This window comes from Stegostoma tigrinum, chromosome 14 (genome assembly GCF_030684315.1).
Source record: "Stegostoma tigrinum isolate sSteTig4 chromosome 14, sSteTig4.hap1, whole genome shotgun sequence".
Taxonomy (NCBI): Eukaryota; Metazoa; Chordata; class Chondrichthyes; order Orectolobiformes; family Stegostomatidae; genus Stegostoma; species Stegostoma tigrinum.
Window position 1 is genome coordinate 75,799,530 of NC_081367.1, and position 24,878 is coordinate 75,824,407.

The 24,878-nt window shown below is 40.0% G+C and overlaps 1 protein-coding gene across 5 annotated transcripts in view; it reads right to left on the reverse strand.

The window, feature by feature from the left end:
• The window catches only part of agfg1a (ArfGAP with FG repeats 1a), a 65,926-nt gene that overhangs the window by 3,346 nt on the left and 37,702 nt on the right, over positions 1-24,878 (reverse strand). For 3 of the 5 annotated variants that reach the window (XM_048541610.1, XM_048541613.1, XM_048541615.1), the window contains 4 exons: positions 20,003-20,197; positions 16,232-16,394; positions 8,412-8,488; positions 3,116-3,199 (listed from right to left, as the gene is read on the reverse strand). In XM_048541610.1, coding sequence (XP_048397567.1) covers positions 3,116-3,199; positions 8,412-8,488; positions 16,232-16,394; positions 20,003-20,197 — 519 coding nt within the window. The remainder of the gene's footprint in view (positions 1-3,115; positions 3,200-8,411; positions 8,489-16,231; positions 16,395-20,002; positions 20,198-24,878) is intronic. The other 2 variants (XM_048541611.1, XM_048541612.2) reach the window with 2 other exon arrangements.

The following is a 24,878-nucleotide window of genomic DNA, read 5'->3' on the forward strand; positions in this document are numbered from 1 at the left end:
TAAGGTCAGGTTACAAAGGCATTACTGTAGTGTGTTCCACTGAGGTGAACAACAGATGTGAAGCTTTTGAAAATGGTGTGTTTGACCATGTGAGTGGCTAGAGAGAGGTTGTGAAGGAAGGATAGCGCACTACAGTCAGACTTTAATAAGGAAGGGCTGTTTGACTGATGCGAAGGAAACACAGAAGCAATTTGGAAAGTTATAATATGTTGAAGAACTTTGATAAGGGTAGGAGAAGAAGAAAGTAAATTGCAAAAAGGATACCTGAAAGGTGGGCTGTTTGAGATGGGTGCTAACAGTGGTGATCTGAAAGGGAAGAGAGTAGTGTATGGCGAGTTCTAAAGTTAGCTACTAAGGAGGCCAGGACAGGGAGTCAGATAATCCTCATATTTGTGGTAATGGAATCAAGCACATATGAAGTTAAAATGAGTACATGAGAGAGCTTAATAGACTGTAGGAAAGAACATCAGGAAAGATTCAAATTTATTGTCAGGGTAGGGTGAATCTTTACAATAACTGATTTGCAAAGGGATGGAAAAATGCACCAGAAATAGCTAAAGGGTGATCTCAAACGTAGTGCCAAAATTTATTTCAGAATTCATACTTTTCATTTCAGTTATGAAGAAAATGAAATAATCAACAGATTATTCTTCCTTAATAATCTCTAGAGTTCTCTTAGATTCAAACGTTTGCTTTAGTTTTGGATCTAGTTTTCAGACAATGGAAAATCTAATCAGCTATTGACTCACAGCAAATTAATCAGTCCAAGTGGACTGCTAAACATGAAAAACAATACAGCATCTACTCTCGTGCTTCACATCATGTTTTATTTGGAAATCATTACCTCAATGAAGGTAGTTCGTACTTTTAGCCCTTTGTACTTTTACACTAGTTTAGTTGCTTCTAGCTTTATTGTCAAAATTGGAACATGGAAATCTCCTATTAGATGGAAATATATCCCAGGAAAGATCATCCTAAGTATCACTCACTTACACCTTCAAAACCAAATTCTTCCTTAATTATCACCATAAGGTTTAGTACATTGTGTTTCAGCACACCTGCATTATTTCTCTACCCAGCTTCAAACCTGTTGATCTTGACAGCAGTGGTATTTTGTTGGCCTTTTGATAGCCAATATCCAGACTGTTTCAGATCTTATATCATTCTTTAGATTCCAAAGCAGAGTATCTTTGAGAAATAATTTATTCTTTCAGCTTTAGCTCCTGCTCATTTTCTGCTCAGTCCATAGAAACATAGGGAACAACTGCATTTGTTGGCTTCAAGGAAGCTTCCATACACCCATTCCCACAAATCTACTTTTATTTTTTAACATAATTAATCCTCAGTACCATCCCTGGGTGTATTACTCCATTCATTTAGATTCAATTACTTGCAGAAAATAACGTGAATATCTATTTGGTTCTGTAATTCAAATGCGTTAATTCAGACGGGCTGAGGGGTTAGGGAGATTTATTTACTTGCACTTCCTCTCTCAGAACCAGGGCAGTCAGCAGTTCAGTTTGGGAACAGACATTTACAGCTAATTGAATTGTGGGACTAAAAGAGTACCTTTTAGCATCTTCAGCAGGGAAATTACAAACTTTTGTTTACAGCATGGAACACAGTTGGAAGTTCATGTTCGGTTTGGAGTCAGACTTGAGGGAAAAATAGTCTGGAAGATTTGCCTTACTTGGATTTGGTTGAAGAAATGTGAAGCAAACCCTGTGAAAGAGCTGTGGAAGCGAAGTGGAAAAAAGAATTTGGTGCCTGTCTGAGGCCAGGGAAAGAAGCATGAGGCTACCAGCAAAACTGGAATGCTTCTAATTCTTTGAGGTCACTGCGCAGTAATGCTCAGGTCTGAGCTGAAAAAGCACCTGCAGAGAAGTTAGTAGCCCCTAGAAACTGGAAGGACAACAGACTGGCCAGGTAAGGCAGCCTTGCCAGAATATTTAGCCGCCTGTGTCCACTCACAGTTTGGGTGATACACTGAAGGAATTCCTGTCCAGGTGCAGTTTAAATATGACACCAGGACCTTTAACCCTGTAGGTAATGCTCACTTCTATGCCCAATCCTGAAACTTAGACTCCTTAGTGGAACATTGCCCTTCAAGATCACAGAAATTTGAGTTCATATTCCCAAGATTCTAGAATTTATAACAAAATGTTGTTGGTGTTCAAAAATGCTTTTTAAGTAGCAGAGCCTCTTGGTCATTCATAATGGTTTCATTTAAAAATGTACTTCAACTTTTGAAGATTGGGTCAAGACCAGACATAAAACGGGATAAAAATATGAACAGTTCCCCGTCCACGAGCCCCTTATTACTCCCTGTAATATTTGATTATGTTGCATGTTACTGGTTCTCTGAAAGAAATTGCTGCTGTCTAGATGTGGATATGTAACAAGGCTAGGTTAAAGCATCAACATTCCATCAGTGACAACCTATCTAATATGGTGTCCATTATAGCCTCTTCTAGAATCTTATCAATAAAGCAATAAAATCAAAAATGAGGTCTTTCTTGGAGACAATTATTTATGAACAAAATTCTATCTTGACTACCTTCAGTGGGGAGGAAATGGCCGATGGTACTATCGCTGGACTGTTCATCCAGAGACCCAGATAATATTCTGGGTTTGAATCCCACCATAGCAGAAGATGGAATTTGAATTCAATAAAAAAAAGTCTGGAATTAGGAATCTAGTGATAACCATGAATCCGTTGCTGATTGTTGGAAAAACCCATCTGGTTCACTAATGTTCTTTAGGAAGGGAAACTGCCATTGGTCTGGATTACATGTAACTCCAGACCCACAGCAATGTGGCTGAACTCAACTGCCCTCTGGGCAATTAGGGATGGGCAATAAATGCTGGCCTAAAAGCAATGCCCTGATCCCATGAATGAATAAAGAAGAATAAGAATAGGACCGCAGTGGTCTTACCATGAATGGCCAGTTTGTTTACATGAGGAAATTATAAGTTGCTGACATTTTTATTTTCAATGTACTTCTGGCTCGACTTCAATGTATCTAAACTGCATTGAGTTTACAGAAATAGACATGGCACATACCGAATGCAAATGTGCTTCAGTCACTTCCTTACTAAAGTTCAATATCCATACCTGCAGTTCTTCCATTAGTCTGGAATGGGTTTGTGGCAGCAGGTGCTGGCAGGACAGGAGCTGCTACAAATGGATTGGTAGCTGCTGAAAAGTCAGAACCAGGAAAAGCTGATTAAAATATAGAATCTATATGTGATTTGAATTATCAGCCTAGCAATGTCCAAAAGACAACTGTTTATTTTGCAACTGATAAGTGACAGAAGCATTTTGTTTAAAACCAGTAGCGCTTCATGTGCTGAGATTACAGCAGATAAATACCAGTGTTTTTGTAATATTACACAGATTTTAACTTCACTTTAAAACAAATTTAGAAAAAAATGCATTTTCATTTTAGCAGCCACAATAAAATCATGCTTACCTTCAACTGTTGGGTGCAATCTGCTAGTAAATCCATGATGTACATCAACAGGACGAAAATTTTCTCACAAGAACATTCATTTTGGATGGATTCAATCATATTCACATTTAATGTATGCAATGCCTCAGATTAAGTTTTGTATTTTGGCTATGATAGATTGTATCTGCATTGCCTAGCGCACTTAGGAATAAGTAATGCACAAGCTTAAACTGTATCAGTGATAATGGGAACTGCAGATGCTGGAGAATCCAAAATAATGAAATGTGAGGCTGGATGAACACAGCAGGCCCAGCAGCATCTCAGGAGCACAAAAGCTGACGTTTTGGGCCTAGACCCTTCATCAGAGAGGGTCATTCCTCTCTGATGAAGGGTCTAGGCCCGAAACGTCAGCTTTTGTGCTCTTGAGATGCTGCTGGGCCTGCTGTGTTCATCCAGCCTCACATTTCATTATCACAAGCTTAAACTGGCTCCTCCCTATGCTTTCAACAGATTCTAAATAACATGCTCTCATTCTACAGTACTGTTACTCTAGTCATCTTAGTCAACTCTCATTTTGGCAGATCTTTTCACCCCCACAGCTTCTCTACTAATCTGTCAACATTGACAGTGCCTTTGTCTGACTGATTCCCCATATTTTGTGAAATTGGTTCCGGTCTTTACTGTGGCACCATCCCCAGGCGGAACTGACTGTTTTCTTAACTTTGCTGAAGCTGTCAGCCTCTCTTCGTGACACCCTGTGTCTTACAGGTAGCTACAAAGTAAAGAGTTCAAAAAATACATTCTTACCATTGAGAATTGAATTATATTTTGAAAAAAAATTGCTGTCCCTTCTCTTTCAAAAGTAATGATGAAAATGTAACTTTTCTCTACATTTGTGTGCAAATATCAGGAACTCTACTCTTCTCTAGGCCAATTATTCCGAGGCAACTAAAGGCTGGTTGACCTACCAATCCAAGAAATTGGATCTTGCTGAGACTGAACAATGGACCTTTCTGGCTTTTACCCCTCAGTAATAGACACTATAGTGCATATATCTCCCGCAGTACATTTCAAGCATAACTGTATTGTCTACATTAATTAGTTTAAGACCCTAAGACATAGGAGCAGAAATTAGGCCATTTCGCCCATTGAATCTGCTCCGCCATTCAATCATGGCTGATAAGATCCTCAATCCCATTCTCCCACTCTCTCCTCGTAACCCTCGATTCCCTTGATAATCAAGAACCTATTTATCTCAGTCTTGAATGTACTCAATGACATGGCCTCCACAGCCTTCTGCGGCAGTGAATTCCACAGAGTCACCACTCTCTGGCTGAAGAAGTTTCTCCTTATCTCTGTTCTAAAAGATCTTCCCTTTACTCTAAGTCTATGTCCTCGGGTCCTGGTCTCTCCTAACAATGGAAGCATCTTCCAAACATCCACTCTACCCAGGCCATTCAGTACTCTAAGTTTCAATTAGACACCCCCTCATCCTTCTAAACTCCAATGAGTACAGTCCCAGAGTCTTCAAACTTTCCTCATGTTAAGCTTCTCATTCCTGGGACCATTCTCGTGAACCTTACTTACATGAACATTTACTTACCAATAGAAAGTCTGAGGCTTTTTGCCAGGGTGGAGGGGTCAATTACTAGGGGACACAGGTTCAAGGTACGAGGGGTTAAGTTTAAAAGAGGTGTACGAGGCACGTTTTTCACACAAAGGGTGGTGAGTGCCTTGAATGTGCTGCCAGAGGAGTAGGAAGCAGACACAATAACAATTTTCAAGAAGCACCTGGACTAATACAATAAGTTGGAAGGGAATGGAGGAAAATGGATCCTCTTAGTGAAGACGGCTTTAATATGGAAGGGCAAAATGTGTTGGTGCAGGCTTGGAGGGCCAAAGGGCCTATTCCTGTGCTGTACTGTTCCTTGTTCTAGTTTACTGAGGCTACAAAGAGATCTTGATCAATTGAGCCAATGGGCTGAGGAGTGGCAGACCGAGTTTAATTTGGCTAAGTGTGAGGTATTGCATTTGGTAAAACAAAGGCAAGGCTTGTACAGTTAATGGTAGGGCCCTGGGTAATGTTGAACAGACAGACCAAGGGGTACAGATACATAGCTCTTTAAAAGTTGCATCACAGGTAGACAGAGTGGTGAAGAAGGCAATTAGCACACGTCTTTGTTGCTCAGATCACTGAGTATTGAAGTTGGGATGTGATGCTGAAGTTGTGCAGGAAGTTGGTGAGGCTACTTTTGGAGTACTCTGTACAGTTTTGGTCACCCTACTACAGAAGGGATATTATTAAATTTTAGAGGGTTCAGGAAAGATTTACAAGGGTGTTGCTGGGACTGCAGGGTTTGAGACTTTTTTCACTGTAGCATAGGAGGTTCAGGAGGGACCTTGTAGAGATTTATAAAGTCATGAGAGTGAAGATAAGGTCAATAGCAATGGTCTTTTTCCTAGGCTGGGGTGGGGGTTCAAAACCGGGCGGCATATTTTTAAGATGAGAGGAGAAAGATTTAAAGGGGACCTGTGGGATAACTTTTTCACACAGAAGGTGGTTTGCATGTGGAATGAACTGCCAGAGGAAGTGGTGTATGTATATACAATTACAACATCTAAAAGACATTTGGATTGGTACATGAATAGGGAAAGTTTAGAGGGATATGGGCCAAATGCAGGAAAGTGGGACTAAGTTTAGTTTGGGAATCTTGGTTGTCATGAACAAATTGGACCGAAGTGTCCGTTTCCAAGCTGTGTAGCTTGATGATGAAAAATTAAAACCAATTGCACACCATCTAAATTTATTTTTTTTTAAAAACAAACGATCAAAACAGTGGAAGTAAAATAAGTCTTAGTTCCCAAACTTGGGCATGACTGGAATGCAAAGGTTTCACACTAACTTGATGCTCAGTTGAAATTCCTGAACTTTGTCAGGGTGGCAGTGGCTCCAGGGAAAATTGGAGGGCTCCAACTAATCATGTGGCAGTCAGGCAACTGTCAGCTTGATGTTGAGGAATTTTATTCCTTTACAGGATGACATCCTGCCTCTATGAGCTGGCAGCCAGAGGGAGACAGCTTTTCAGTCCTGGAAATGCCACCACGGTGTAGACTGTGCAGTAAAGCAGTACGGTGGATACCACAGCAAGACCAACAAGTCAGGTGCTGGTAAAGGCTTTGGGAGCAGGCTGCAGCGGTTGGCGGGGTAGCCCTTTGCGGCTTACAGAATTCCACACAGAAGCTCCAGATTTTAATAGAGGTCTCCCCATTGGGTGACCACCACTAAAATCAAATGTTAGTCAGTGATGGGACACGGCTCTTAAGAAGCACTTGACAAGGTCTTGGGGGCTGTGTTCCATCCTCCCTGCGAGTGAGAAAATCCCACGGCATTGGATAGCAATGGGCTCTGTAACCCTCAGGCTTGCCTCCCAATTCTTGGGCCCTATCTGCCTCTCAATCCATTGCCAAGTATCCCATTAAATTCTGTCCATTTACTGTTTTCACACTCTCAAGACAGCCCAAAGTTCTTCATGGATACTGAAATACTTTTGAATGTATTCACTGTTGCACTGTAAAGAAATACAGCAGTCAATCTGTCCACTGCAGTGCCCCTCAAACAATGACGAGCTGATAATCTATTTTGGTGGTATTCAAGAGATAATCGATGATCAAGAGGTTCAGAGAAATCCTCTGCTTTAACTTAGAGGCTTCTAATCTTCTACACCCATCTAAAAGGGCAACCTTGGTTTGCTGTCTTACTCAGAAGGTGGTATTTTCAACAGCATACTCTCTTGTAGTGCTACACTTTGGAGTTAGTTTAGATTAACTGATGAGGTTTAGACTCCCAAATGTCTGAATTGAATTCATGTTCCATAATTTGTTGCCAATCATCCAGTACTTTTTAAGCATTTAAGAATGAAAATCTTCATTTTTTAAATTCAGACAATATTTACCACCCAAATATGGTATGCATGGTACAGCACAGGAGGTCATTCAGCCCACTGAACTTCTGTCAATTGTCTACAACAGCAATTTAATTAACCCTATCCTCATTTCTTTTCCTTTTCGGTGCTTGTCCAATTTCCTTTTGAATGCCATGGTTGAATTTGCTGCCACAATTCTTTCAGGCATCATATTCTGGATCCTAACACCTCTATCAACTCAGATTCTCAACATATAACAGAAGTCCCTTATCTGTGGAACCATGGCCATAAATCCTTTCAGCAGACTTGAAAGCTTCACATTCTTCCTGCAGTGAAATGCCCAGAATTTAACATGACATTCTAGCTGAGGTCAAATCATGTGTTTTATAAACCAAACTATTCATATTTTTAGCAACTGAGTCATTTTTGCCAGCTCTACCTGCAAACATGTTTCATTTTCCCCATTTTATAAAATATACATACACATTAAACTTAGGTAATGGAAGACTGATTGCAAATTTATAGATTGAGAATTATATTATTGTGATCTGGAGAAAGCCAAATGTAGTATAGTCCCTGTTCATGTTGTGCCTTATAGCCAAGCCATAATATCATATGGAAAGTAAAGATGGTAGTGGAAACAGTACGGCAAGACAAAATGCTTTATGTCCTGTCTTTTGATTTTCATATTTGTTTGTGATTGTTCACAGTATGAAACCACTTTCCAATCTCTAGGAGTTATGGCAAGAAGACTCTTAAAAGGGTGAAGGAAGGAGGGAAATTGGGGTAAAGCTTAATACACTGGCTTCACTTCTTTCTTCTGGGTTGGGATGCCATCGGGAATTCTCAGATATCAAGATTTATCACATAGGAACAAATGAAAACAAGTTCAGTGCTCAATGACAAGTGTCAGACCTATTTCTTAATAACATTTTTTTTCAATTTCTCAAATCCGAAAGTGGAACGAGTTAGTGTTTAATAAAAAAAGAAAACTTTTGATGATTAATGAATAAATTCTGCAAAACAAATGACTTACCTCCAAATGCTGCAGGTGCAGTGCTGGCTCCAGGATGAGTCTGTACTGCTGTAGCACTTTGTATTGTCCCAAACACACTGCAGGAGAAAGTAATCTTTATAACAGTCTCAGGAAATAACGAAGAATAAGGGTAGAACCAAATTCCATCAAAATTGCCATTTTCCACAAAAGCCTTTTCCTACTTTCATTCAACCATTTGATGAGGATTAGCAATATCCAGACATGAAATTACTCGATAATGGGGCAGTTGGGAAACACAGAGCAATTTACATGCAATTCCATGGTTACAACTGATCAAGTGGTAGCACCTAATTGCCGTATAAAATTTGAAGATTCATCAATCATCTTCAGGTGCAGCAAGCAATTTTGAAAGAAGTTTAGACTCCATATACCACAGGTGAAGAGAGGTACGTAACTGGGAAAAATCAGATATACCTGTTCCTTTAAGAGGTTTCAGGTCAGATCTGTGAGATCTTCACTTACTGTGTCTATAAAGACTGCCCCCTTCCTGTGTCATCTCCAGTTCATTTCGACCAGAGGCTGTACATTCGGTTTTGTGAAGAGCTGTGATGACTCAGTCCCTTATGATCTTTAGGAAGGAGAGAAACCCCCTGCCTGTAACACTGGAATAGATAGAACTATTAAACATGCAATATTTTAGTGGGCTCAATAGACAGTAAAAGGATTTGATTTAAACAACTTAAATATATGAATATGTCAGAGCGCAGGCAGGCTCTGTTTATACAGATCAGTGCGCTTGAAAGCAAGAGGACCTCATTGAAAAAAAACAAAAAAAAAATTAGAGGCCATTGGGAAAACAAAAAAAAATTGATCCAAATAAGAGGATCTGGAAATTATGCAAAACTTTCATTCAAAAAGTATGAGAGGAAAGTAATGTATTCTTTTGCTGACAGATTTCGAGGAACACTAATAGGAAGAGGCTCGTATGAAGTGCTGTAGTTATGGCTAAAATGTCTGTTTCTGCACTGTAAATTGTGTTCCATTTATTTATACTTCACATTGCCCCCTACAGTGGCATCAGCTGTGGAATACATGAACATTTAAACACAGCTCTATCACAGACTGGAGTCACCTGGTGGTTGAGACAAGTATTATGGATACTAAAGATGCCTGTGAGCAGTTTTTAATTTAACTCAATGCATTCATCATTTGCAGGCTGTTAAAAATAGAAAATTAATTTGGTTTGCATATCTGATCCTAAATGAGCAGATGTCACAAACCATCAGGACCTAGGAAAATGTTTGCATTAAATTCTTATTGTTATCGTTTTTTTGCATCTATTTTTAAATGATCCACACGAGGTCATTTTTGCTCTAGCAAAATGCTGCTTTAAGCCAAATGCACATCTGAAATAAATTATACTGAGCTCATACTTACAGATCTCCTTTTTGGGCAAATATTAATTGCTGCTCAAATACATAGTCTGGGGAATTACTGAACATAATCAGAACCTTGCCTTTTTTGTCCATAATGTGATATCAAAATAAAAATCAAAAGATTGCATGCCCTCATCTAAGGCAAGCTGTCAATGATGTGTGGATAACAAATGTCCAGATTGAGGTTGAACCCAAGGGCACAAAAAAGTGTGATAATTCTATTTCCCACAACAGAGACTCCTGCAAACAAGATATGAAGATAGCAGACATTGACTCTGACAACTGTGATCTCTGGGGGCTGCATGTTTGGAAGGGCCCAGGAAGAGGCAAAGAGCTCAGTTGGCTAAGAACTGGGTCTAGGGGCAAAAAAAAGAGGGCAGCATATCCTGAAGAAAGGCAAATGACCTTAAGTTTTGGGCTCCGTTGATTCAGGAGTCAATGGGCTCCACAGATTGGTGAGACTGGTTATGTCTCCTTTATTGGAGTACCTTAGCGCAAGATTTCTTCCCCATTTATAAGCTTGATTGGATTACTAAAGGGTGCATTCACTGTACAAATGGACAGAATCCCTGACATTGTGATGCTGAACCCTGTTAACAATTATCCTAGCATGTGGACTACAAATGCAGCAGACGTGCACTTCTAGTTTGCTTCAATTCAAAATGAAAACAAACTGGTAGGAACGGCATGCCCATATTATTAAGGTTCAGGATTCCAATTATCCGAAGTAGTTCTGATTAGCGGCTAGCTTCTTTGCAAATTATGGAACCATACAGCATGGAAACACATTCTAATCCACGCCAACCAGACATCTCAATTTGACTTAGTCCTATTTGCCAGCATTTGGCCCATATTGCTCCAAACTCTTCCTATTCATGCACCCGTTCAGATGACTTTTAAATATGTGTGATTATACCTGCCTCCACCATCACCTCTGGTAGCTTGCTCCATATACACCCCACACTCTGTGTGAAAAAGTTATCCTTAAGGTCCTTTTAAATTTTTCCCTTCTCACCTTAAAGCTATGCCCTCTAGTTTTGGATTCCCGCACCCTAGGAAAAACACCTTGGCTATTCACCCTATCTATGCCCCTCATGATATCATAAACCTTAATAAGATCACCCCTCGGCCTCCAATGCTCCAGGAAAATAGAACCGAACGCAGTATTCTAAATATAAGAGATAACAAGGTGTGGAGCTGGATGAACACAACAGGCCAAGCAGCATCTTAGGAGCAGGAAAGCTGATGTTTCAGGCCTAGACCCTTCATCAGAAATGATTTCTGACGAAGGGTCTAGGCCTGAAACGTCAGCTTTCCTGCTCCTAAGATGCTGCTTGTCTTGCTGTGTTCATCCAGCTCCACACCTTGTATTCTTGGATTCTCCAGCATCTGCAGTTCCTATTACCGCAGTATTCCAAAAGTGGCCTCACCAAAATCCTGAAGTGTAACATGACATTCCAACTCCTACGCTCAATGCACCGACCAATGAAGGCAAGCATCCCAAACATCATCTTCTCTACTCTGTTTACCCACAACTATACTTATAAGGAACTATGCATCTGCACCCCCAGGTCGTTTCGTTTTTCAACACTTCCTAGGGCCCTATAATTAATTGTATAAGTTCTGACCTGATTTACCTTACAAAAATGCAACACCTCACATTTAACTAAATTAAACTCCATCTGCCACTCCTCAGCTCGTTGGCCCATCTGATCAAGATGCCGTTGTACTTCTGCATTGTCCACTACACCAGCAATTTTCAAGGTTTGCTTGACAGTGTCCTATGTAATTGTCTTTGAAAAACAGGTTATTCAGTGGTTCGTCCTCTTGCAGCTACAAAGGCTTCACATTTAAAATGAACTTAGTTTGAATCTTTGAAGCTCGCAGTTATAAGCTTACCATTGGAATGGCTTTCTGAACCAGATGTTGAACAATAAAACCACAAACAGCATACACTAAAGGGAACATATAAAGAATCATGCAAACAAGCTAGTGAAGAAGATTTTGTCATAAGAAATGGTTTAAGAGGCTCTCTGTTGCTCACTTCACTCAGAGAAGTCCACCCCATGACACAGTTGATCATAACAGTGGGAGATAATGCAGCAAAAGGGAGAGGAGGTTGGATGTTTTACTGATGCAGCAAGTGAAGATCATGTAGTTCTGGAATGAATTCTCTGGAAGAGGCAGGCAGCCACCTGATTTTTTTTTGTTGCGTTTCTTTCCTTACCTGAATGATTTGTGGAGTCTTACCAAATGGAAACAAAATAACATTTCACATCAAGTAAATCTATCACTGCACACAGCACACACCACACACAAATTGTACACACGTCTTTGAAAAAGGTTATGCTGTGGTTTTATGCTCTATAAATATTTAACCAAATGAACTGTAATTTTGTACTCAAGAGTACTGAACATAGTTATGTTTCCAGACCAGAATGTTACTAACTTCAAAACAGAAACAGCACTGACCCAGTTTTTTGCCTGGTTTTAACATTCTACTATTCTAATCGTTTCCAAGGGCAAGTGATTGTGGAACATCACAAGGAGAAAAATTTTCACAGCAACAACTGAAGATTTTCATGAATAAATTTCCAATTTCAGGAACCATAAGAAAATATAAAACTTAAGTTTCCTTTGTACAATGAGATGGTATCCTTTAGCTTATGCTGTTTCACTGAACATTTATAACATCCTCGGATGAACATTACAGCACTTGAATCTGTTTTCCATTTGCTGATGTAACAAACAATTGAAATTTATTTCTTGGAAACAGATAATTGTGATCTCTCAGGCTTATCTGGTCGCATGGACACAAAACGTCAAGGAGAAATACGAAGTACTTGAATCAGTTACAACGAAACAAAAGGGAAAGGAACAGCCACAAGAGGAGCTGTTAGCGTGCAATCTAAACACATCGGAGCACTTACAGTTTCCTGTATGCTGCTTTACCGACTTCGCTGCTAAAAAAACTGCATGTGTCACGAAAGATAAAACTAAAAGTGGAAGGGGGAGACGAAGAAAGAGGGGACAGTAATACTAGTCCAGGTTTTTGGGGGTGGTGGTGTGGAATTCAAATTTAAATTAATAAATTTGGAATATAAAATCAGTCTCAGCAATGATGACCAAGACAACCATGATTGCTTGTTTTTAAAATCCATCTGGTTCACTAACATCCTTTAGGGAAGGAAATCTGCCATCCTGACCTGGTTTGGCTTACCTATGACTCTGGACCCATGGCCCTAAAACTGCTGTCTGAAATGCCAAACAAGCAACTCATTTTAAACGACAATGAATACTGCCCTTGGCATGGCACACACAGCCTATGAAAGAACAAAGATAGAGAAGAAATTTCCCCACAATCTTCTTAGTTTTTTCATTATTTTGTTGGAACTTTTACAACTCTATAAATAGATAATAGATTTTTAGATTTGCTTTGCTTTGCCTGTTGTCAATCCACTGAGGACTACCTCAGCTGGTCTAGTAGAGTCATAGGGACAGCAAGAGAGTCATACAGCACAGAAGAGGGCCTTTTGGCCCATCAAGTCCGAGAGGGAGAACAGGGACGAAAAGAGGTGGTATGGGATACCCTCGGCAGATAAGATTAACAATAATCCAGAAAGCTACCAGGACATTAAGAGCAAGAGAGCAACCAGATGGTAGAAGACAGGGTGGAGGTGGACGATTGTCTCTTTGGACTGGAGGCCAGTAACCAGCAGTGTTCCACAGGTATCTATACTAGGTCCACTGTTGTTTGTCATTTATATAAATGACTTAGGTGAGTGTGTAGAAGGCATGGTTAGTAAGTTTGCGGGTGACTCTAAAACTGGTGGTACAGCAGTCAGTAAAGAATGTTATCTAAGTTAATCTTGATTAATTGGGCCAATGGGCTGAGGAGTGGCAAATGCAGTTTAATTTGGGTAAATGTGAGGTATTGCATTTTGGTAAGACAAACAAAGGCAGGACTTCTACAGTTAAAAGTAGGGCCTTGGGTAGTTTTGTAGAATAGAGAGACCTAGGGGCTCAGGTACATAATTCTTTGAAGTTTATGTCACATGTAGATACGGTGGTTAGGTAAACACTTAGCGGGCTTGCCTTCATTGCTCAGACCTTTGAGTATAGGAGTTGGGAAGTCACGTTGAGGTTGTACAGCACATTGGTGAGGCCTTTTTTTTGGAGTCCTGTGTCCAGTTCTGGCTGCTCTGTTATGGGAAGGATATTATTAAGCTGGAGAGGCTTGATAGGTTGGGATTTTTCCATTGGAGCATAGGGGGTTGAGGGGTGGTCTTTTACAGGTTTACAAAATCACCAGGGGTACAGATAAGGTGAATAGCAGGTGTTTGTTGCCTAGGGTGGAGAAATTCAAGACTAAGGGGCATTTTTTAAGGTAACAGGAGAAAAATTTTAAGAATGAGGTCAACTTTTTTACAACAGAGTGGTTCTTGTGTGGAATGAACTTCCAGAGGAAGCAATAGATGTGGTGACAGTTACAATGTTTTAAAGACATTTGAATAAGAACATGAATAAGAAATATTTGGAGGGATATGGGCCAAGAGCAGGCAGGTGGGACTAGTGTAGTCTGGGATTACAGTCAGCAGGGGCTTGTTGGACTGAGGGCTCTGTTTTTGTGCTGTATGACTTTACGACCCTAAATCTGCACCGACCGATCTACACTCATTATATTTTCCAGCACTTGGCCCTTGAATGTTAAGACATTTTACATGTTTATCCACATACTTATTAAATATTGCAAGGCTTCCCTTCATCTTCTGTCTCTGGTAATGCAGGTTCCTGTTTTAAAAATAATGTTCAATACCATTCGCCTTTCCAGTAACTGATAGCTACGAACACCCCGTCTTCTGTAGCTGCACAATGTCCAGAAGCAAACTCTAAGGCCCAGACAAAAAAAAACACAATTCCATACGGAGTAAAACCCAATTTTTAGATCTCCCATCTTTGGCATTGATCAAACTCTCAATTTTACAACTAGATAAAATCTTGTAACTCAACGGTTGGGGCAGCACAGTGGCTCAGCAGTTAGCAGTGCAGCCTCACAGCGCCAGGGACCCGGGTTCAATTCCAGCCTCGGGCGACTGTCTGTGTGGAGTCTGCACATTTTCCCCGTGTCTGCGTGAGTTTCCTCCCACAGTCCAAAGATGTGCAGGCTAGGTGGATTGGCCATGCTAAATTGCCCATAGTGTGCAGGGGTGTATGAGTTATAGGGGGATGGGTCTGGGTGGGATGCTTCAAGGGGCGGTGTGAATTTGTTGGGCTGACGGGCCTGTTTCCACGCTGTAGGGAATCTAATCTAATCAACTGCAGGATAAGGTCTCACACAGCAACTTGAAGAATTTCCAGTTAGGTACACACCTCTTTAGGAAGGTGAAAACCGGGATATAAACTAAACATTCTTTCCAGTAATAAGAAGCACCATTTCTAACATCTGGAGAATGTGCATCATTTAAGAGCAATAATCCACAGAATCCCTACAGTATGGAAACAGGCCATTCAGCCCAACACATCCACACTGATCCTCCAAAGAGAATCCACACCCAGACACGTGCCCCAACCCCATCCCTCTAACTCTGCATTTCCCATGGCTAACACATCTCACCTACACATCCCCGAACACTATGGGTTATTTAGTGTGACCAATCCACTTAACGTGCACATCTTTGGACTGTGGGAGGAAATCGGAGCATCTGGCAGAAACCCACACAGACACGGGCAGAATGTGCAAACTCCACACAGACAGTTGCCTGAGGGAGTAATCAAACTCGGGTCCCTGGTGCTGTGAGGTAGCTGTACTAACCACTGAGCCACCGTGCTACCCAATGTGAAATACAAGATGTCAGTCCACTAAGCCAAGGAAATACAGTCCTGTATGGCCAAAGAACAACAGTCTTGAACAGCCTGTAGCCGTATGCTTCTTGATAACCTAACCTACACTTGCTCCCTTTCCTGATTTAGGTAACAGTATAAGCTTACTTTTTTTTTGCAAAGGTGGAACTTCTTTCAAAGAACAAGGAGGGCTCTACCTACATGTCTACACTACAGCAAAACAGCATTTTAAAATAAAAAGACAACGTATTGTAAACTTTTGCACAGCTGTAACAAAATACGGAATTGACAGTTCTGGCTCTCCTGAAACACTCAATAATCATAGTGATTAAATACATTCAATATTGAAATATCCTTTTAATCTCCGAATCCACTTAAAAAGAACAGCATAGTCCCGGAGAGAAACCTTATCCAGTGAATTGTAGCTGAATTTTCTGACTTGTATGATGATTCACAGGATCAGATTTTCATCCTGGAGACTTGAATGTCATTTCCAAGACTATAACTGTGCTGCATGTAGCATTTCTGTTTTGAGTTTAGAAAATCTATGTTCTAAAGTGCCAAGTAGGCATTGCACTTTACCTGCTTGCGCTAGATACATTACTAGTGGTTGACGGAGAGCTAAAGACATTATCTAATTCTGCTAGTGCTGCATACTTGTTTGCTGAGGAGCCTGACTGATTGGCAGTCATCACTGAAGATCCAACAGTTGCTGAGCTGAAATTAGTCAGTTGACTGCTTCCACCTATATATTGAAGGAAAAACAGAAAAAGATTATGCAGCCGGCAAGAAAGTATTTTTGAAGTGCAAAACGATGTGATTATTAAGAATTAACTTTTGCGAATACTTTGATACTAAAAAACTAATTAAGAAAGAAAATGAATAGTTGAAAGGTTTTATTTAACCATACTGTTGAATTGTGATTACTAAACAGTGGGGTGGGGGCAGGGGATGTGTTTGGCACATCAGGGGCAAATGATAGCAACAGGCACGTCAGTGCCACCATGAATGGCTCTGTTGTGCAGCAGGGAGGGTTGAAGTGTAGGTGAGCACAGATGTTAAGGGTCTCTATAGTAATGGGGCACAGATTGGCACCTCTATGGTCACAAGTGAGACCCCAGAATGGTGTAGTGTCTCCCTGGTGCCAGGTTCAATGACCTCTTTGAGCATGCACAGGGTATTCTGAAGGGAGGGTGAGCAGACAGCAGTCATGGCCTGTCTTGGGACCAAGGGCATAAGGAGAAAGAGAGATGAAGTTCGGCAAAGAGAATTTAGGGAGTTAGGTATGAAGTTGAAAAGCAGAACATCTAGGGTTGTAATCTTGGGAATATTCCCTGTGTCATGTGCTGGTGAGGCTAGAAATAGGAAAATACAGTTGAATGTGTGGCTGAAGAGGTAGTATAGGATGGGAGGGATTCAGGTATCTGGATCATTGGGATCTCTTCTAGGGCAGATGGGGCCTGTACAAGATGGACACCAATATCTTTGCAGGGAGGTTTGCTTGTAGCTTTAGGGAGGGTTTAAACTAGCGGCAAGTCACCAAGTGGAGTGTCTGAAGAGAAGAGAGGGGCTAAATCAGTAAATCTAGTAGGAAGAACAGACAGGACTACTTTAATAAACACGGTGGGACTAGTGGTCTGAAGTGTATTCGTTTTAATGCAAGCAGTATAACAGATAAGGCAGATGAGCTTACAGCCTGGATTAGTGGACGTTGTATCTATTACAGGAGCCTGGTTGAGAGAAGGGCAGGACTGGCAGCTCAACATTCCAGGGATTAGATGCTTCAGGCATGAATGACAGGGATGCAAATTGGGTTTCTTGAAACAATATGTAGGTAGCCCAATGAAGGAATGGGCCGGTAAAACCCAGCTGACCAGTGTTCACGACCAGCACGTTCCTGTGAGGATGAAAGATAAGGATGGCAAGATTCGAGAATCTTAGATGACAAGAGATACAAGCTTAGTCAAAATGAAAAAGGAAGCATATGTAAGGTTTACGAAACAGAAATCAAACAAGGCCCTGGAGAAGTATAAAGGAAGCAAAGATGTATAAAAGAAAAGAACTTAAACAAGAAATTAGGGGAGCTACAGATGGCCTTGAAATTTCTTTGACAAGTAGGATTAAGGAGAATCCCAAGGTGTTTTAGAATATATATTAGGACCAATAAGGAATCTAGGGAAAGGGTAGGTCCCCTCAAAGACAAAGGACAGAATTTGTGTATGGAGCAAGAGCAAGTGGGTGACATCTTCAATGACTATTTAAGATTGCTATTCACTAAGGAGAAAGATATCCAAAACAATAAGCTTAATGAGAGGTAAATTGATATTCTAAGGCATGTCGATATTAAGACGGTGGTGCTGGATGCCTTGAGAAACATTAGATAAGGCCCCAGGGCCTGATGGGATCTATCCCAGGTCATACAGGGAGACAAAGGAGGAGAGTGCTGAGGTCCAAGAAGACTGGAGAATATCCAATGTTGTTCCTTTGTTCAAGAAAGGCAATGGGGATATTCCGGGAAATTACAGGCCAGTGAACCGTAGCATCAACAGTAGAGAAATTATTGCGAAGATTCTTAGGGGTAGAATTTAACATGCATTTGGAGAAGAATGGATTTATTAGGGACTGTCAACATGGCTTTTTGTGGGGAAGGGTCTCATCTCAATAACTGGATTGATGTTACTGAAGAAATGACAAAGATGATTGAAGAGGATAAGGCAGTAGATATTGTTTAGATGGACTTTACCAGAGCATTTGACAAGGTCCCTTATGGTAGGCTGGTCCAGAAATTCAAATTGCATGGAATCTATGGTGAGTTGGCAAATCAGATTCAAAATGGGCATGGCCACAGATGACAGAGGATAACTGTGGAGGGTATTTTTTTGACTTTAGATCTGTGACCAGTGGTGTTCCACAAGGGTCAATGCTGGAACGTCTGTTGTTTGTAATATATAAATAAATGATTTGGATGAAAATATAGGTGGCCTGATTGGTAAGTCTGCAGACTTACCAAAAATTAGTGGAGCTATGGAGAGTGAGGAAAAATATTGAAGAATGCAGCAGGATATAGATCAGCTGGAAAGTTGAGCAGAGAAATGGCGGATGGAGTTTAATTCAGGTGAGGTAATGCATTTTGGGAAGTCAGGCTCAAGAGTAAAGTATCCTCTCAATGGCCAGGCCCTCTCACAAGCATTGACATATATAGGGATCTTGGGGTCTAAATCCATTGCTCCATGAAAGTGGCAACACATGTGGATAAAGTAGTAAAGGCTGAATATGACATGCTTGCTTTCATCAATCAGGGTATTGTGTGTATAAACAGGCAGGTCATGCTGCAGCCGTTTAAGACTTTGGTCAGGCCACATTTGCAGTATTTTGTGCACTTCTGGTTGCTGCACTATAGGAAGTTTGTAGACAGGTTGATTTCAGGATGTTGTCTGGATTGGAGTGTATTAGCTATACAAAGAGGTTGGGCAAACTTGTGTTGTTCTTGCTAGAGAATGGGAGGCTGAGAGGCAACCTGGGGGCAGTATATAAAATTATGAGAGGCATGGATAGGATGGATAGTTAGAATCACTTTCTTAGGGTGGAAATGTCAAAGACTTTGGGAGGCACAGGTTTAAGGTGAAAGTTTTAAGGGAATGATCAAGAAAGCTTTTGTTTTACACGGAGAGTAATAGGTATCTAGAACATGCTGCCGGGGAGGTGGTAGAAGTAGATACGATAGCAAAGTTTAATTGGCATTTAGACAGACACATGAACAAGTAGGGAATACAGGGATGCAGACCATGTGCAGGAAGATGGTATTAGTTTAGAATATCATAACTGGCAAAGACATGGTGGGCTGAAGGGCCTGTTCCTGTGCTGTACTGTTCAATGCTCTAATTGTAAGGGGTAAGCGACTCACGAACAGTTATTGCTCAATCTCATCAAAACTGAAAACAAAACTAAGCCAAACCAATTTGCGATGGGCTTAGGATAAACAAAACTACTCAAGAGTATACTCTGGTGGTGTATCATTAAGTTACAGGGCTTAGAAGAAATCTAAAGTAGTTCAATGACAGGGGGCCTCAGATCAGTCAGAGATTCTTACTACTGTTACTGCAAAGTGAATGTGTGTAAATGATAGAGAGATCAAAGGCTAACCACTAATGCCTCCCTATCTTCACAAAACAGTTCAATGTTACAACAATGCTCATCACTCAAGCTTACACATGCCAGAACGTCACTTGGTGTAAATAATAAAGGCCTGATGATGCTCAAATATATATTATCATTGTTTGAGTGACAACAGGTCTTTAATACTGATTCATATTGCAAGGTAAATTATCTTAATGTGGCTACCAGTGGCGTTACCTTGTGTCGAGGCACTATTGCTGAAAACATTATCCAGATCAGCAAGAGCTGCATATTTATCCTGAGTAACAGCATGTGCTTTGTGTACAGTTGTGTCAGTCCCAGAGGAACAGAAAGCTCCAAAGTCAGCACTAGAAGATTTTGGGAAGTTATCAAAATTTGCAAAATTAGCATTTGATGATGCAGAGGATCCACCTGTTTCGAGAAAAAAAGGATTCGGAGAAACATTGGCCTTCAGCACAGAGGATAATCTTGCAGTAATAAGTTGCAAATACAAGCAACCAAAACTTGATAATTGGCAACAAAATATATTTAGAACTAAACATATGAGTAAGACACATTTGAAAAGTATATATCCACTGAAAATGCTCTTTAAATTGCATCATCTTCAATTTTCAAACTGGAGTTTTAACCTAAAAATGCCACTTAAAATAGAATCAGTATTTGAATTGAATATTAGATGAGAGGGGATCTCACTGAACAAAACAATTGTCAGAAAGCTTGTCAGGGAAGATTTCTACTTGAGTTAACAGTCTGGAACTGGAGGTTTCAGTCTCAAGGTAAAGAGGTCGCCCATTTAAGCCAAAGATAATGAAACATTTCTTTATTCAAGATTGTTGATTGAAATTCTCTACCCCAGAGACTTTGGATGTTCAGTTTTAAGCATACTTCAGATTGAGATTGGGAGATATTTTTGAGTCTTGTGGGAAATGAGGATCAGGAGGGAAACGAGGGTTGATGGTAGCTTCAGCCATGATCTTTCACGAGTGACATAGAAAGCACAAGGAGCCATTTGTCCTACTCCTCCTTCTAATTCTTATGGCTCTATATTCTTCACATGAATGACTTCCGAGGTCATTTCAAGGAGTCAACCATATTGCCCAGGATATGGAGTCACATATAGGTCAGACCAAGTGAAGACAGTGGATTTCCTACCCTAAACAGCATCAGTAAAAGAGATGAATTTCTACAACCATCTGGTTGTTAACAAAGTCACCATTAATGATGCTGGATTTTCTTGAAAATTCTGAGTTACTTAGTTAACTGGATTGCAAATTCCCGAGCAGCCATGGTGAATTTTGAACACATAATTCTGGATTAGTCGAACAAGTTCCCGGATTGCTCGACCAGTTACATGACCACTGTACTATTATTCCCAGTCAACAATCCAAACTCAAAAATCTCTCTTTTAGCTCTTATCAGAATGGTAAATCCCAAACAATTCTTTCCTGTGAAATTGACTGCAGGGGTTCAGAATTTACCTGGTTCCTGGGCATATTTGCTAGGGCACTGAAACCCAATATGCTTGGAGCTCCTCCAATTACTTCACAACAATGAATAGAAAGTTCCTTTCTGAATGTTAGCATGTCAATTTTTAAAAATCTACTCATAATTAAGCATTATTCACTCAGGCTAACAGCTCCACTTGCATAAATTCAAGTAGAAAATACCTTGTACTCATTATTTTCAGCACAGGGAAAATAAATCAGTAACAATATTGTCTAAATAGATAAACATAGTTTAAAATCTTATATAAATGCCTTAACCTGCAAACTTGGCATCACTGGTATTGTGTCAGTTATTTACTTCAGGTAGAAAGCGCTGAGATACACGTGAGCATCGAAAACTCTAGTGATTCAAAACTCATGAGAGAAAGCTTCTATTTCTATTAATTGACCCAGGAATGGAAGGAGAAGCCACACTGGGCTAATTCTCTCATCTGATTGGTATAACAAGATAAAAGCATATCTTTATCACTTTAGGATCTTATCATGTATATGTGCCTGAATCATGATCACTTATGTTCAATTCCTCCCATTCATTTTGTTTTACAATAAAAAGCATTTTTAATTTCCATTCCTAGCCAAAATTAAGTATGTGCTTTCTAATCATTGTGAAAAAACATAATCCAGGTTTGCACATACTGAGAGGTGTTGGGGAAAGGAATGTAAGGATTTTATTGCTCATTTTACAATCTGGAAATAATAGTTTATAAAGAAGCACTTGGAAGTTTGTTTAATTGGATGCTGAAAGTGCTAAGAAGCCATTTTAAGGATTTCTTTTGTGGGAAGTTGGGGGAGTCTGCTTGAAACAACAGATCACTGTATTATAAAGCAGTCAATATCACTGTTGATATTGAAAATGTGAAAATCGAGACTTGCTTTGAAGTGCTGCTTCTTCCAATGGCATTGAGACATACAAAAAAATAGTTTTTCTATGAAATAAATCCTCAAGCAATTGGAAACTGGATGGTATAACACAGCACCATCCTTCACATACATTTAAACTTGCCCATATCATTTGCTTTCTAAAATGCCTTTACTCTGTTGATTATGAGTCCAATTCTATTTCAACTGGGACAATGTCAGCTTGGACTGTGTGGATCTTACTCACAGTACATTTTAAAAATGGAAACTGCATGCAAGAATCTCTGTGTGGGATTCAGAACACAGAAGAAAAAAAAGATAACATTGATGAATTGTTGAAGGGCTAGCAGCTTAAGGGATAGGTTAATACAGATGCTATAGCAGCCCTTTAAGGGGACATTCCAATGAGAGAGAAAAATTCCAAAGGGAGGGCCCACTATCTATGGTTAACTGATAGAGTTAAAGATAGTATCAAGCTTAGATGGAAAAAAACTGTAAAGATGGATAGCAAGAAAATATAAAGAACAAACAAGACCATTACAGTATGAGACAGAACTAGCTAGAAATGTAGAAAAACCTGTTTCTGTGCATATTTTAAAACAGTTACCACAGTGACCAATGGACCCAATGAATGATAGTCTGGGGATTAAGAGTGGAAAATAAGGCCATGGCAGATGAAGTGAGCAGATAATTTGCATTAGTCTTCACTACAGAGGTTAAAAGTAACATTCCAGAAACAGCAGTAAATTGGAAAATTCAAGGAAGGGAGGAATTCAAGAAAATTACAATCACCAAAGAGGTACTGTGGTAATTGTTGGAGCTGTAGCTGACAAGTCTCTGGGTCCTGATGGATTTCATCCCAGGGTTTTAAAAGCAGTGGCTAGTGAGATATTTATGCATTGCTTTTAGTTTTCCAAAACTCCCTAGATTTCGGGAAGATTGTATTAGATTGGAAATTAGCAAATGTAATTCCTTTATTCAAAAACAGGAGACGACAGAAAGAAGGAAACTACAGGCCAATCAGCTTAAAAGCTATTACAGCAGGACCCTTTGAAAATTTCAAGATAAGCAGGCAAAGTCAAAATGGTTTAATGAATGGAAAATCATATTTTACTGATTTATTGCAGTTCTTTGAGGAAGTCAACCTGGACAAGTGTAAGGAAGTGCAATTGATAAGGGCTAACAGGGCAAGGGATTATACTATAAATGGCAGGACCCTTGAAAGTAGCTGGATGAGTAAAAATGATGGTCAACAAGGCATATGAGAAATCTGTCTTTATTTGCTGAGCAAGGAGGTTATGCTGGAACTGTATGAATCATTGGTTAGAGCTCAATTGGAGCACTGAGTGCAGCTCTGGTTAACATGACACAGGAAGAATAGAATTATACTAGAGAGGGCTCAGAGGCAATTTACCAGGATGCCGACTGGCTGGAAGGTCTGAGCTAGGAGGAAAAACTGGATAGTCTGAGGTTATTTCCCTTAGAGCAGTGTAGGTTAAAAGGGGGACCTGATAGGGAGGTATAAGATTATGAGGGACACTTTTTTCACGATTAGAAGGGACAATAATCAACGGCCATGGATTTGAGGTAAGAGGTAGAAAGCTACCAGAACAGTGAGGGGGAAGTTGGACTCAAACTCATTGCCTGAAAGGGTAGTTGAATAGGAAATATTTAAGCTGTGCTTAGATCTTCACTTTCAAAAGAGAAAGTTTTCATCACAGTTTTGTGAATCTGTGGAATTTGTTTCCTCAAAAGGTGGTGAAAGCAGAGACTTTGAACATTTTTAATGCAGAGGTGGACTGATTCTTGACAAGTGAGGGGATGAAAAGTTATTGGGAGTAGGCAGGAACATGGAGCAGCCAGACTGTCCTTGACCATACTCAATGATGCAGCAGGCTCTAGGGGTCAGGTGGCCGATTTCTGCTCCTAATTTGTATGTTCATTTCTAACCTGACATGAGAGTACTTGATGTTGACAGTAAGTGCCTAAACTGGTAAAACGCTTTGTCCTAAACAGGCTTGCTGAGAGGAAATATCCCTCAGTGGCTTATTCCTTCAAAAACGCACTAAACAGCTTTTTAAAAAATTAGATTAGTTGGTGCATTTGTGCTGAAAACATTTTTTAAAAAAGAAACCGATGAGCTGTTGAAGGAATTGTAGGTTTTCTAATCACAGGTGGCCAAAATAGACACAAGAATCATCAGTGACAATTTCAGGACTTTATCGGACTTTAAATATTGTAAGGAATAAAGGATAAAATAATAATACGAGAGAAAAGGTAGAATGGTATCAAGACTGAACTGAGCACAGAAAGAGACTTTGAAGCCAAGGTTCCTACACTGAAATAGCACTTACTGTGGGTGGCTGGGAGAGGAAAAGCAGAGGCAGAGGCAAAGTCACCAAAACTGCTGCCTGATGATAAGGAAATATGGAGGGGAAACCAACAAAGAAATACAAGAAGAGAAATGAAATACAGAAGTGAATTACAGACACAAGACCAAATGAATGGCAATATATAGGCCAAGCTTCAAGTGCTGCATTCTAGGTTGTGTCAATCCAAATAAACATGTTCTCAGAATGAAGAGATGGTGATGTTACTTATCAACAGCTTAAAAACATTGTATTATGCCTTCAAACCATCTCTTCTCATTTCAAAATTCCAAAATCCTTTGAGGTAATCTCATATTTTACAGTCATTGAAATTCACACAATCTGTATTGCTAAGCAACA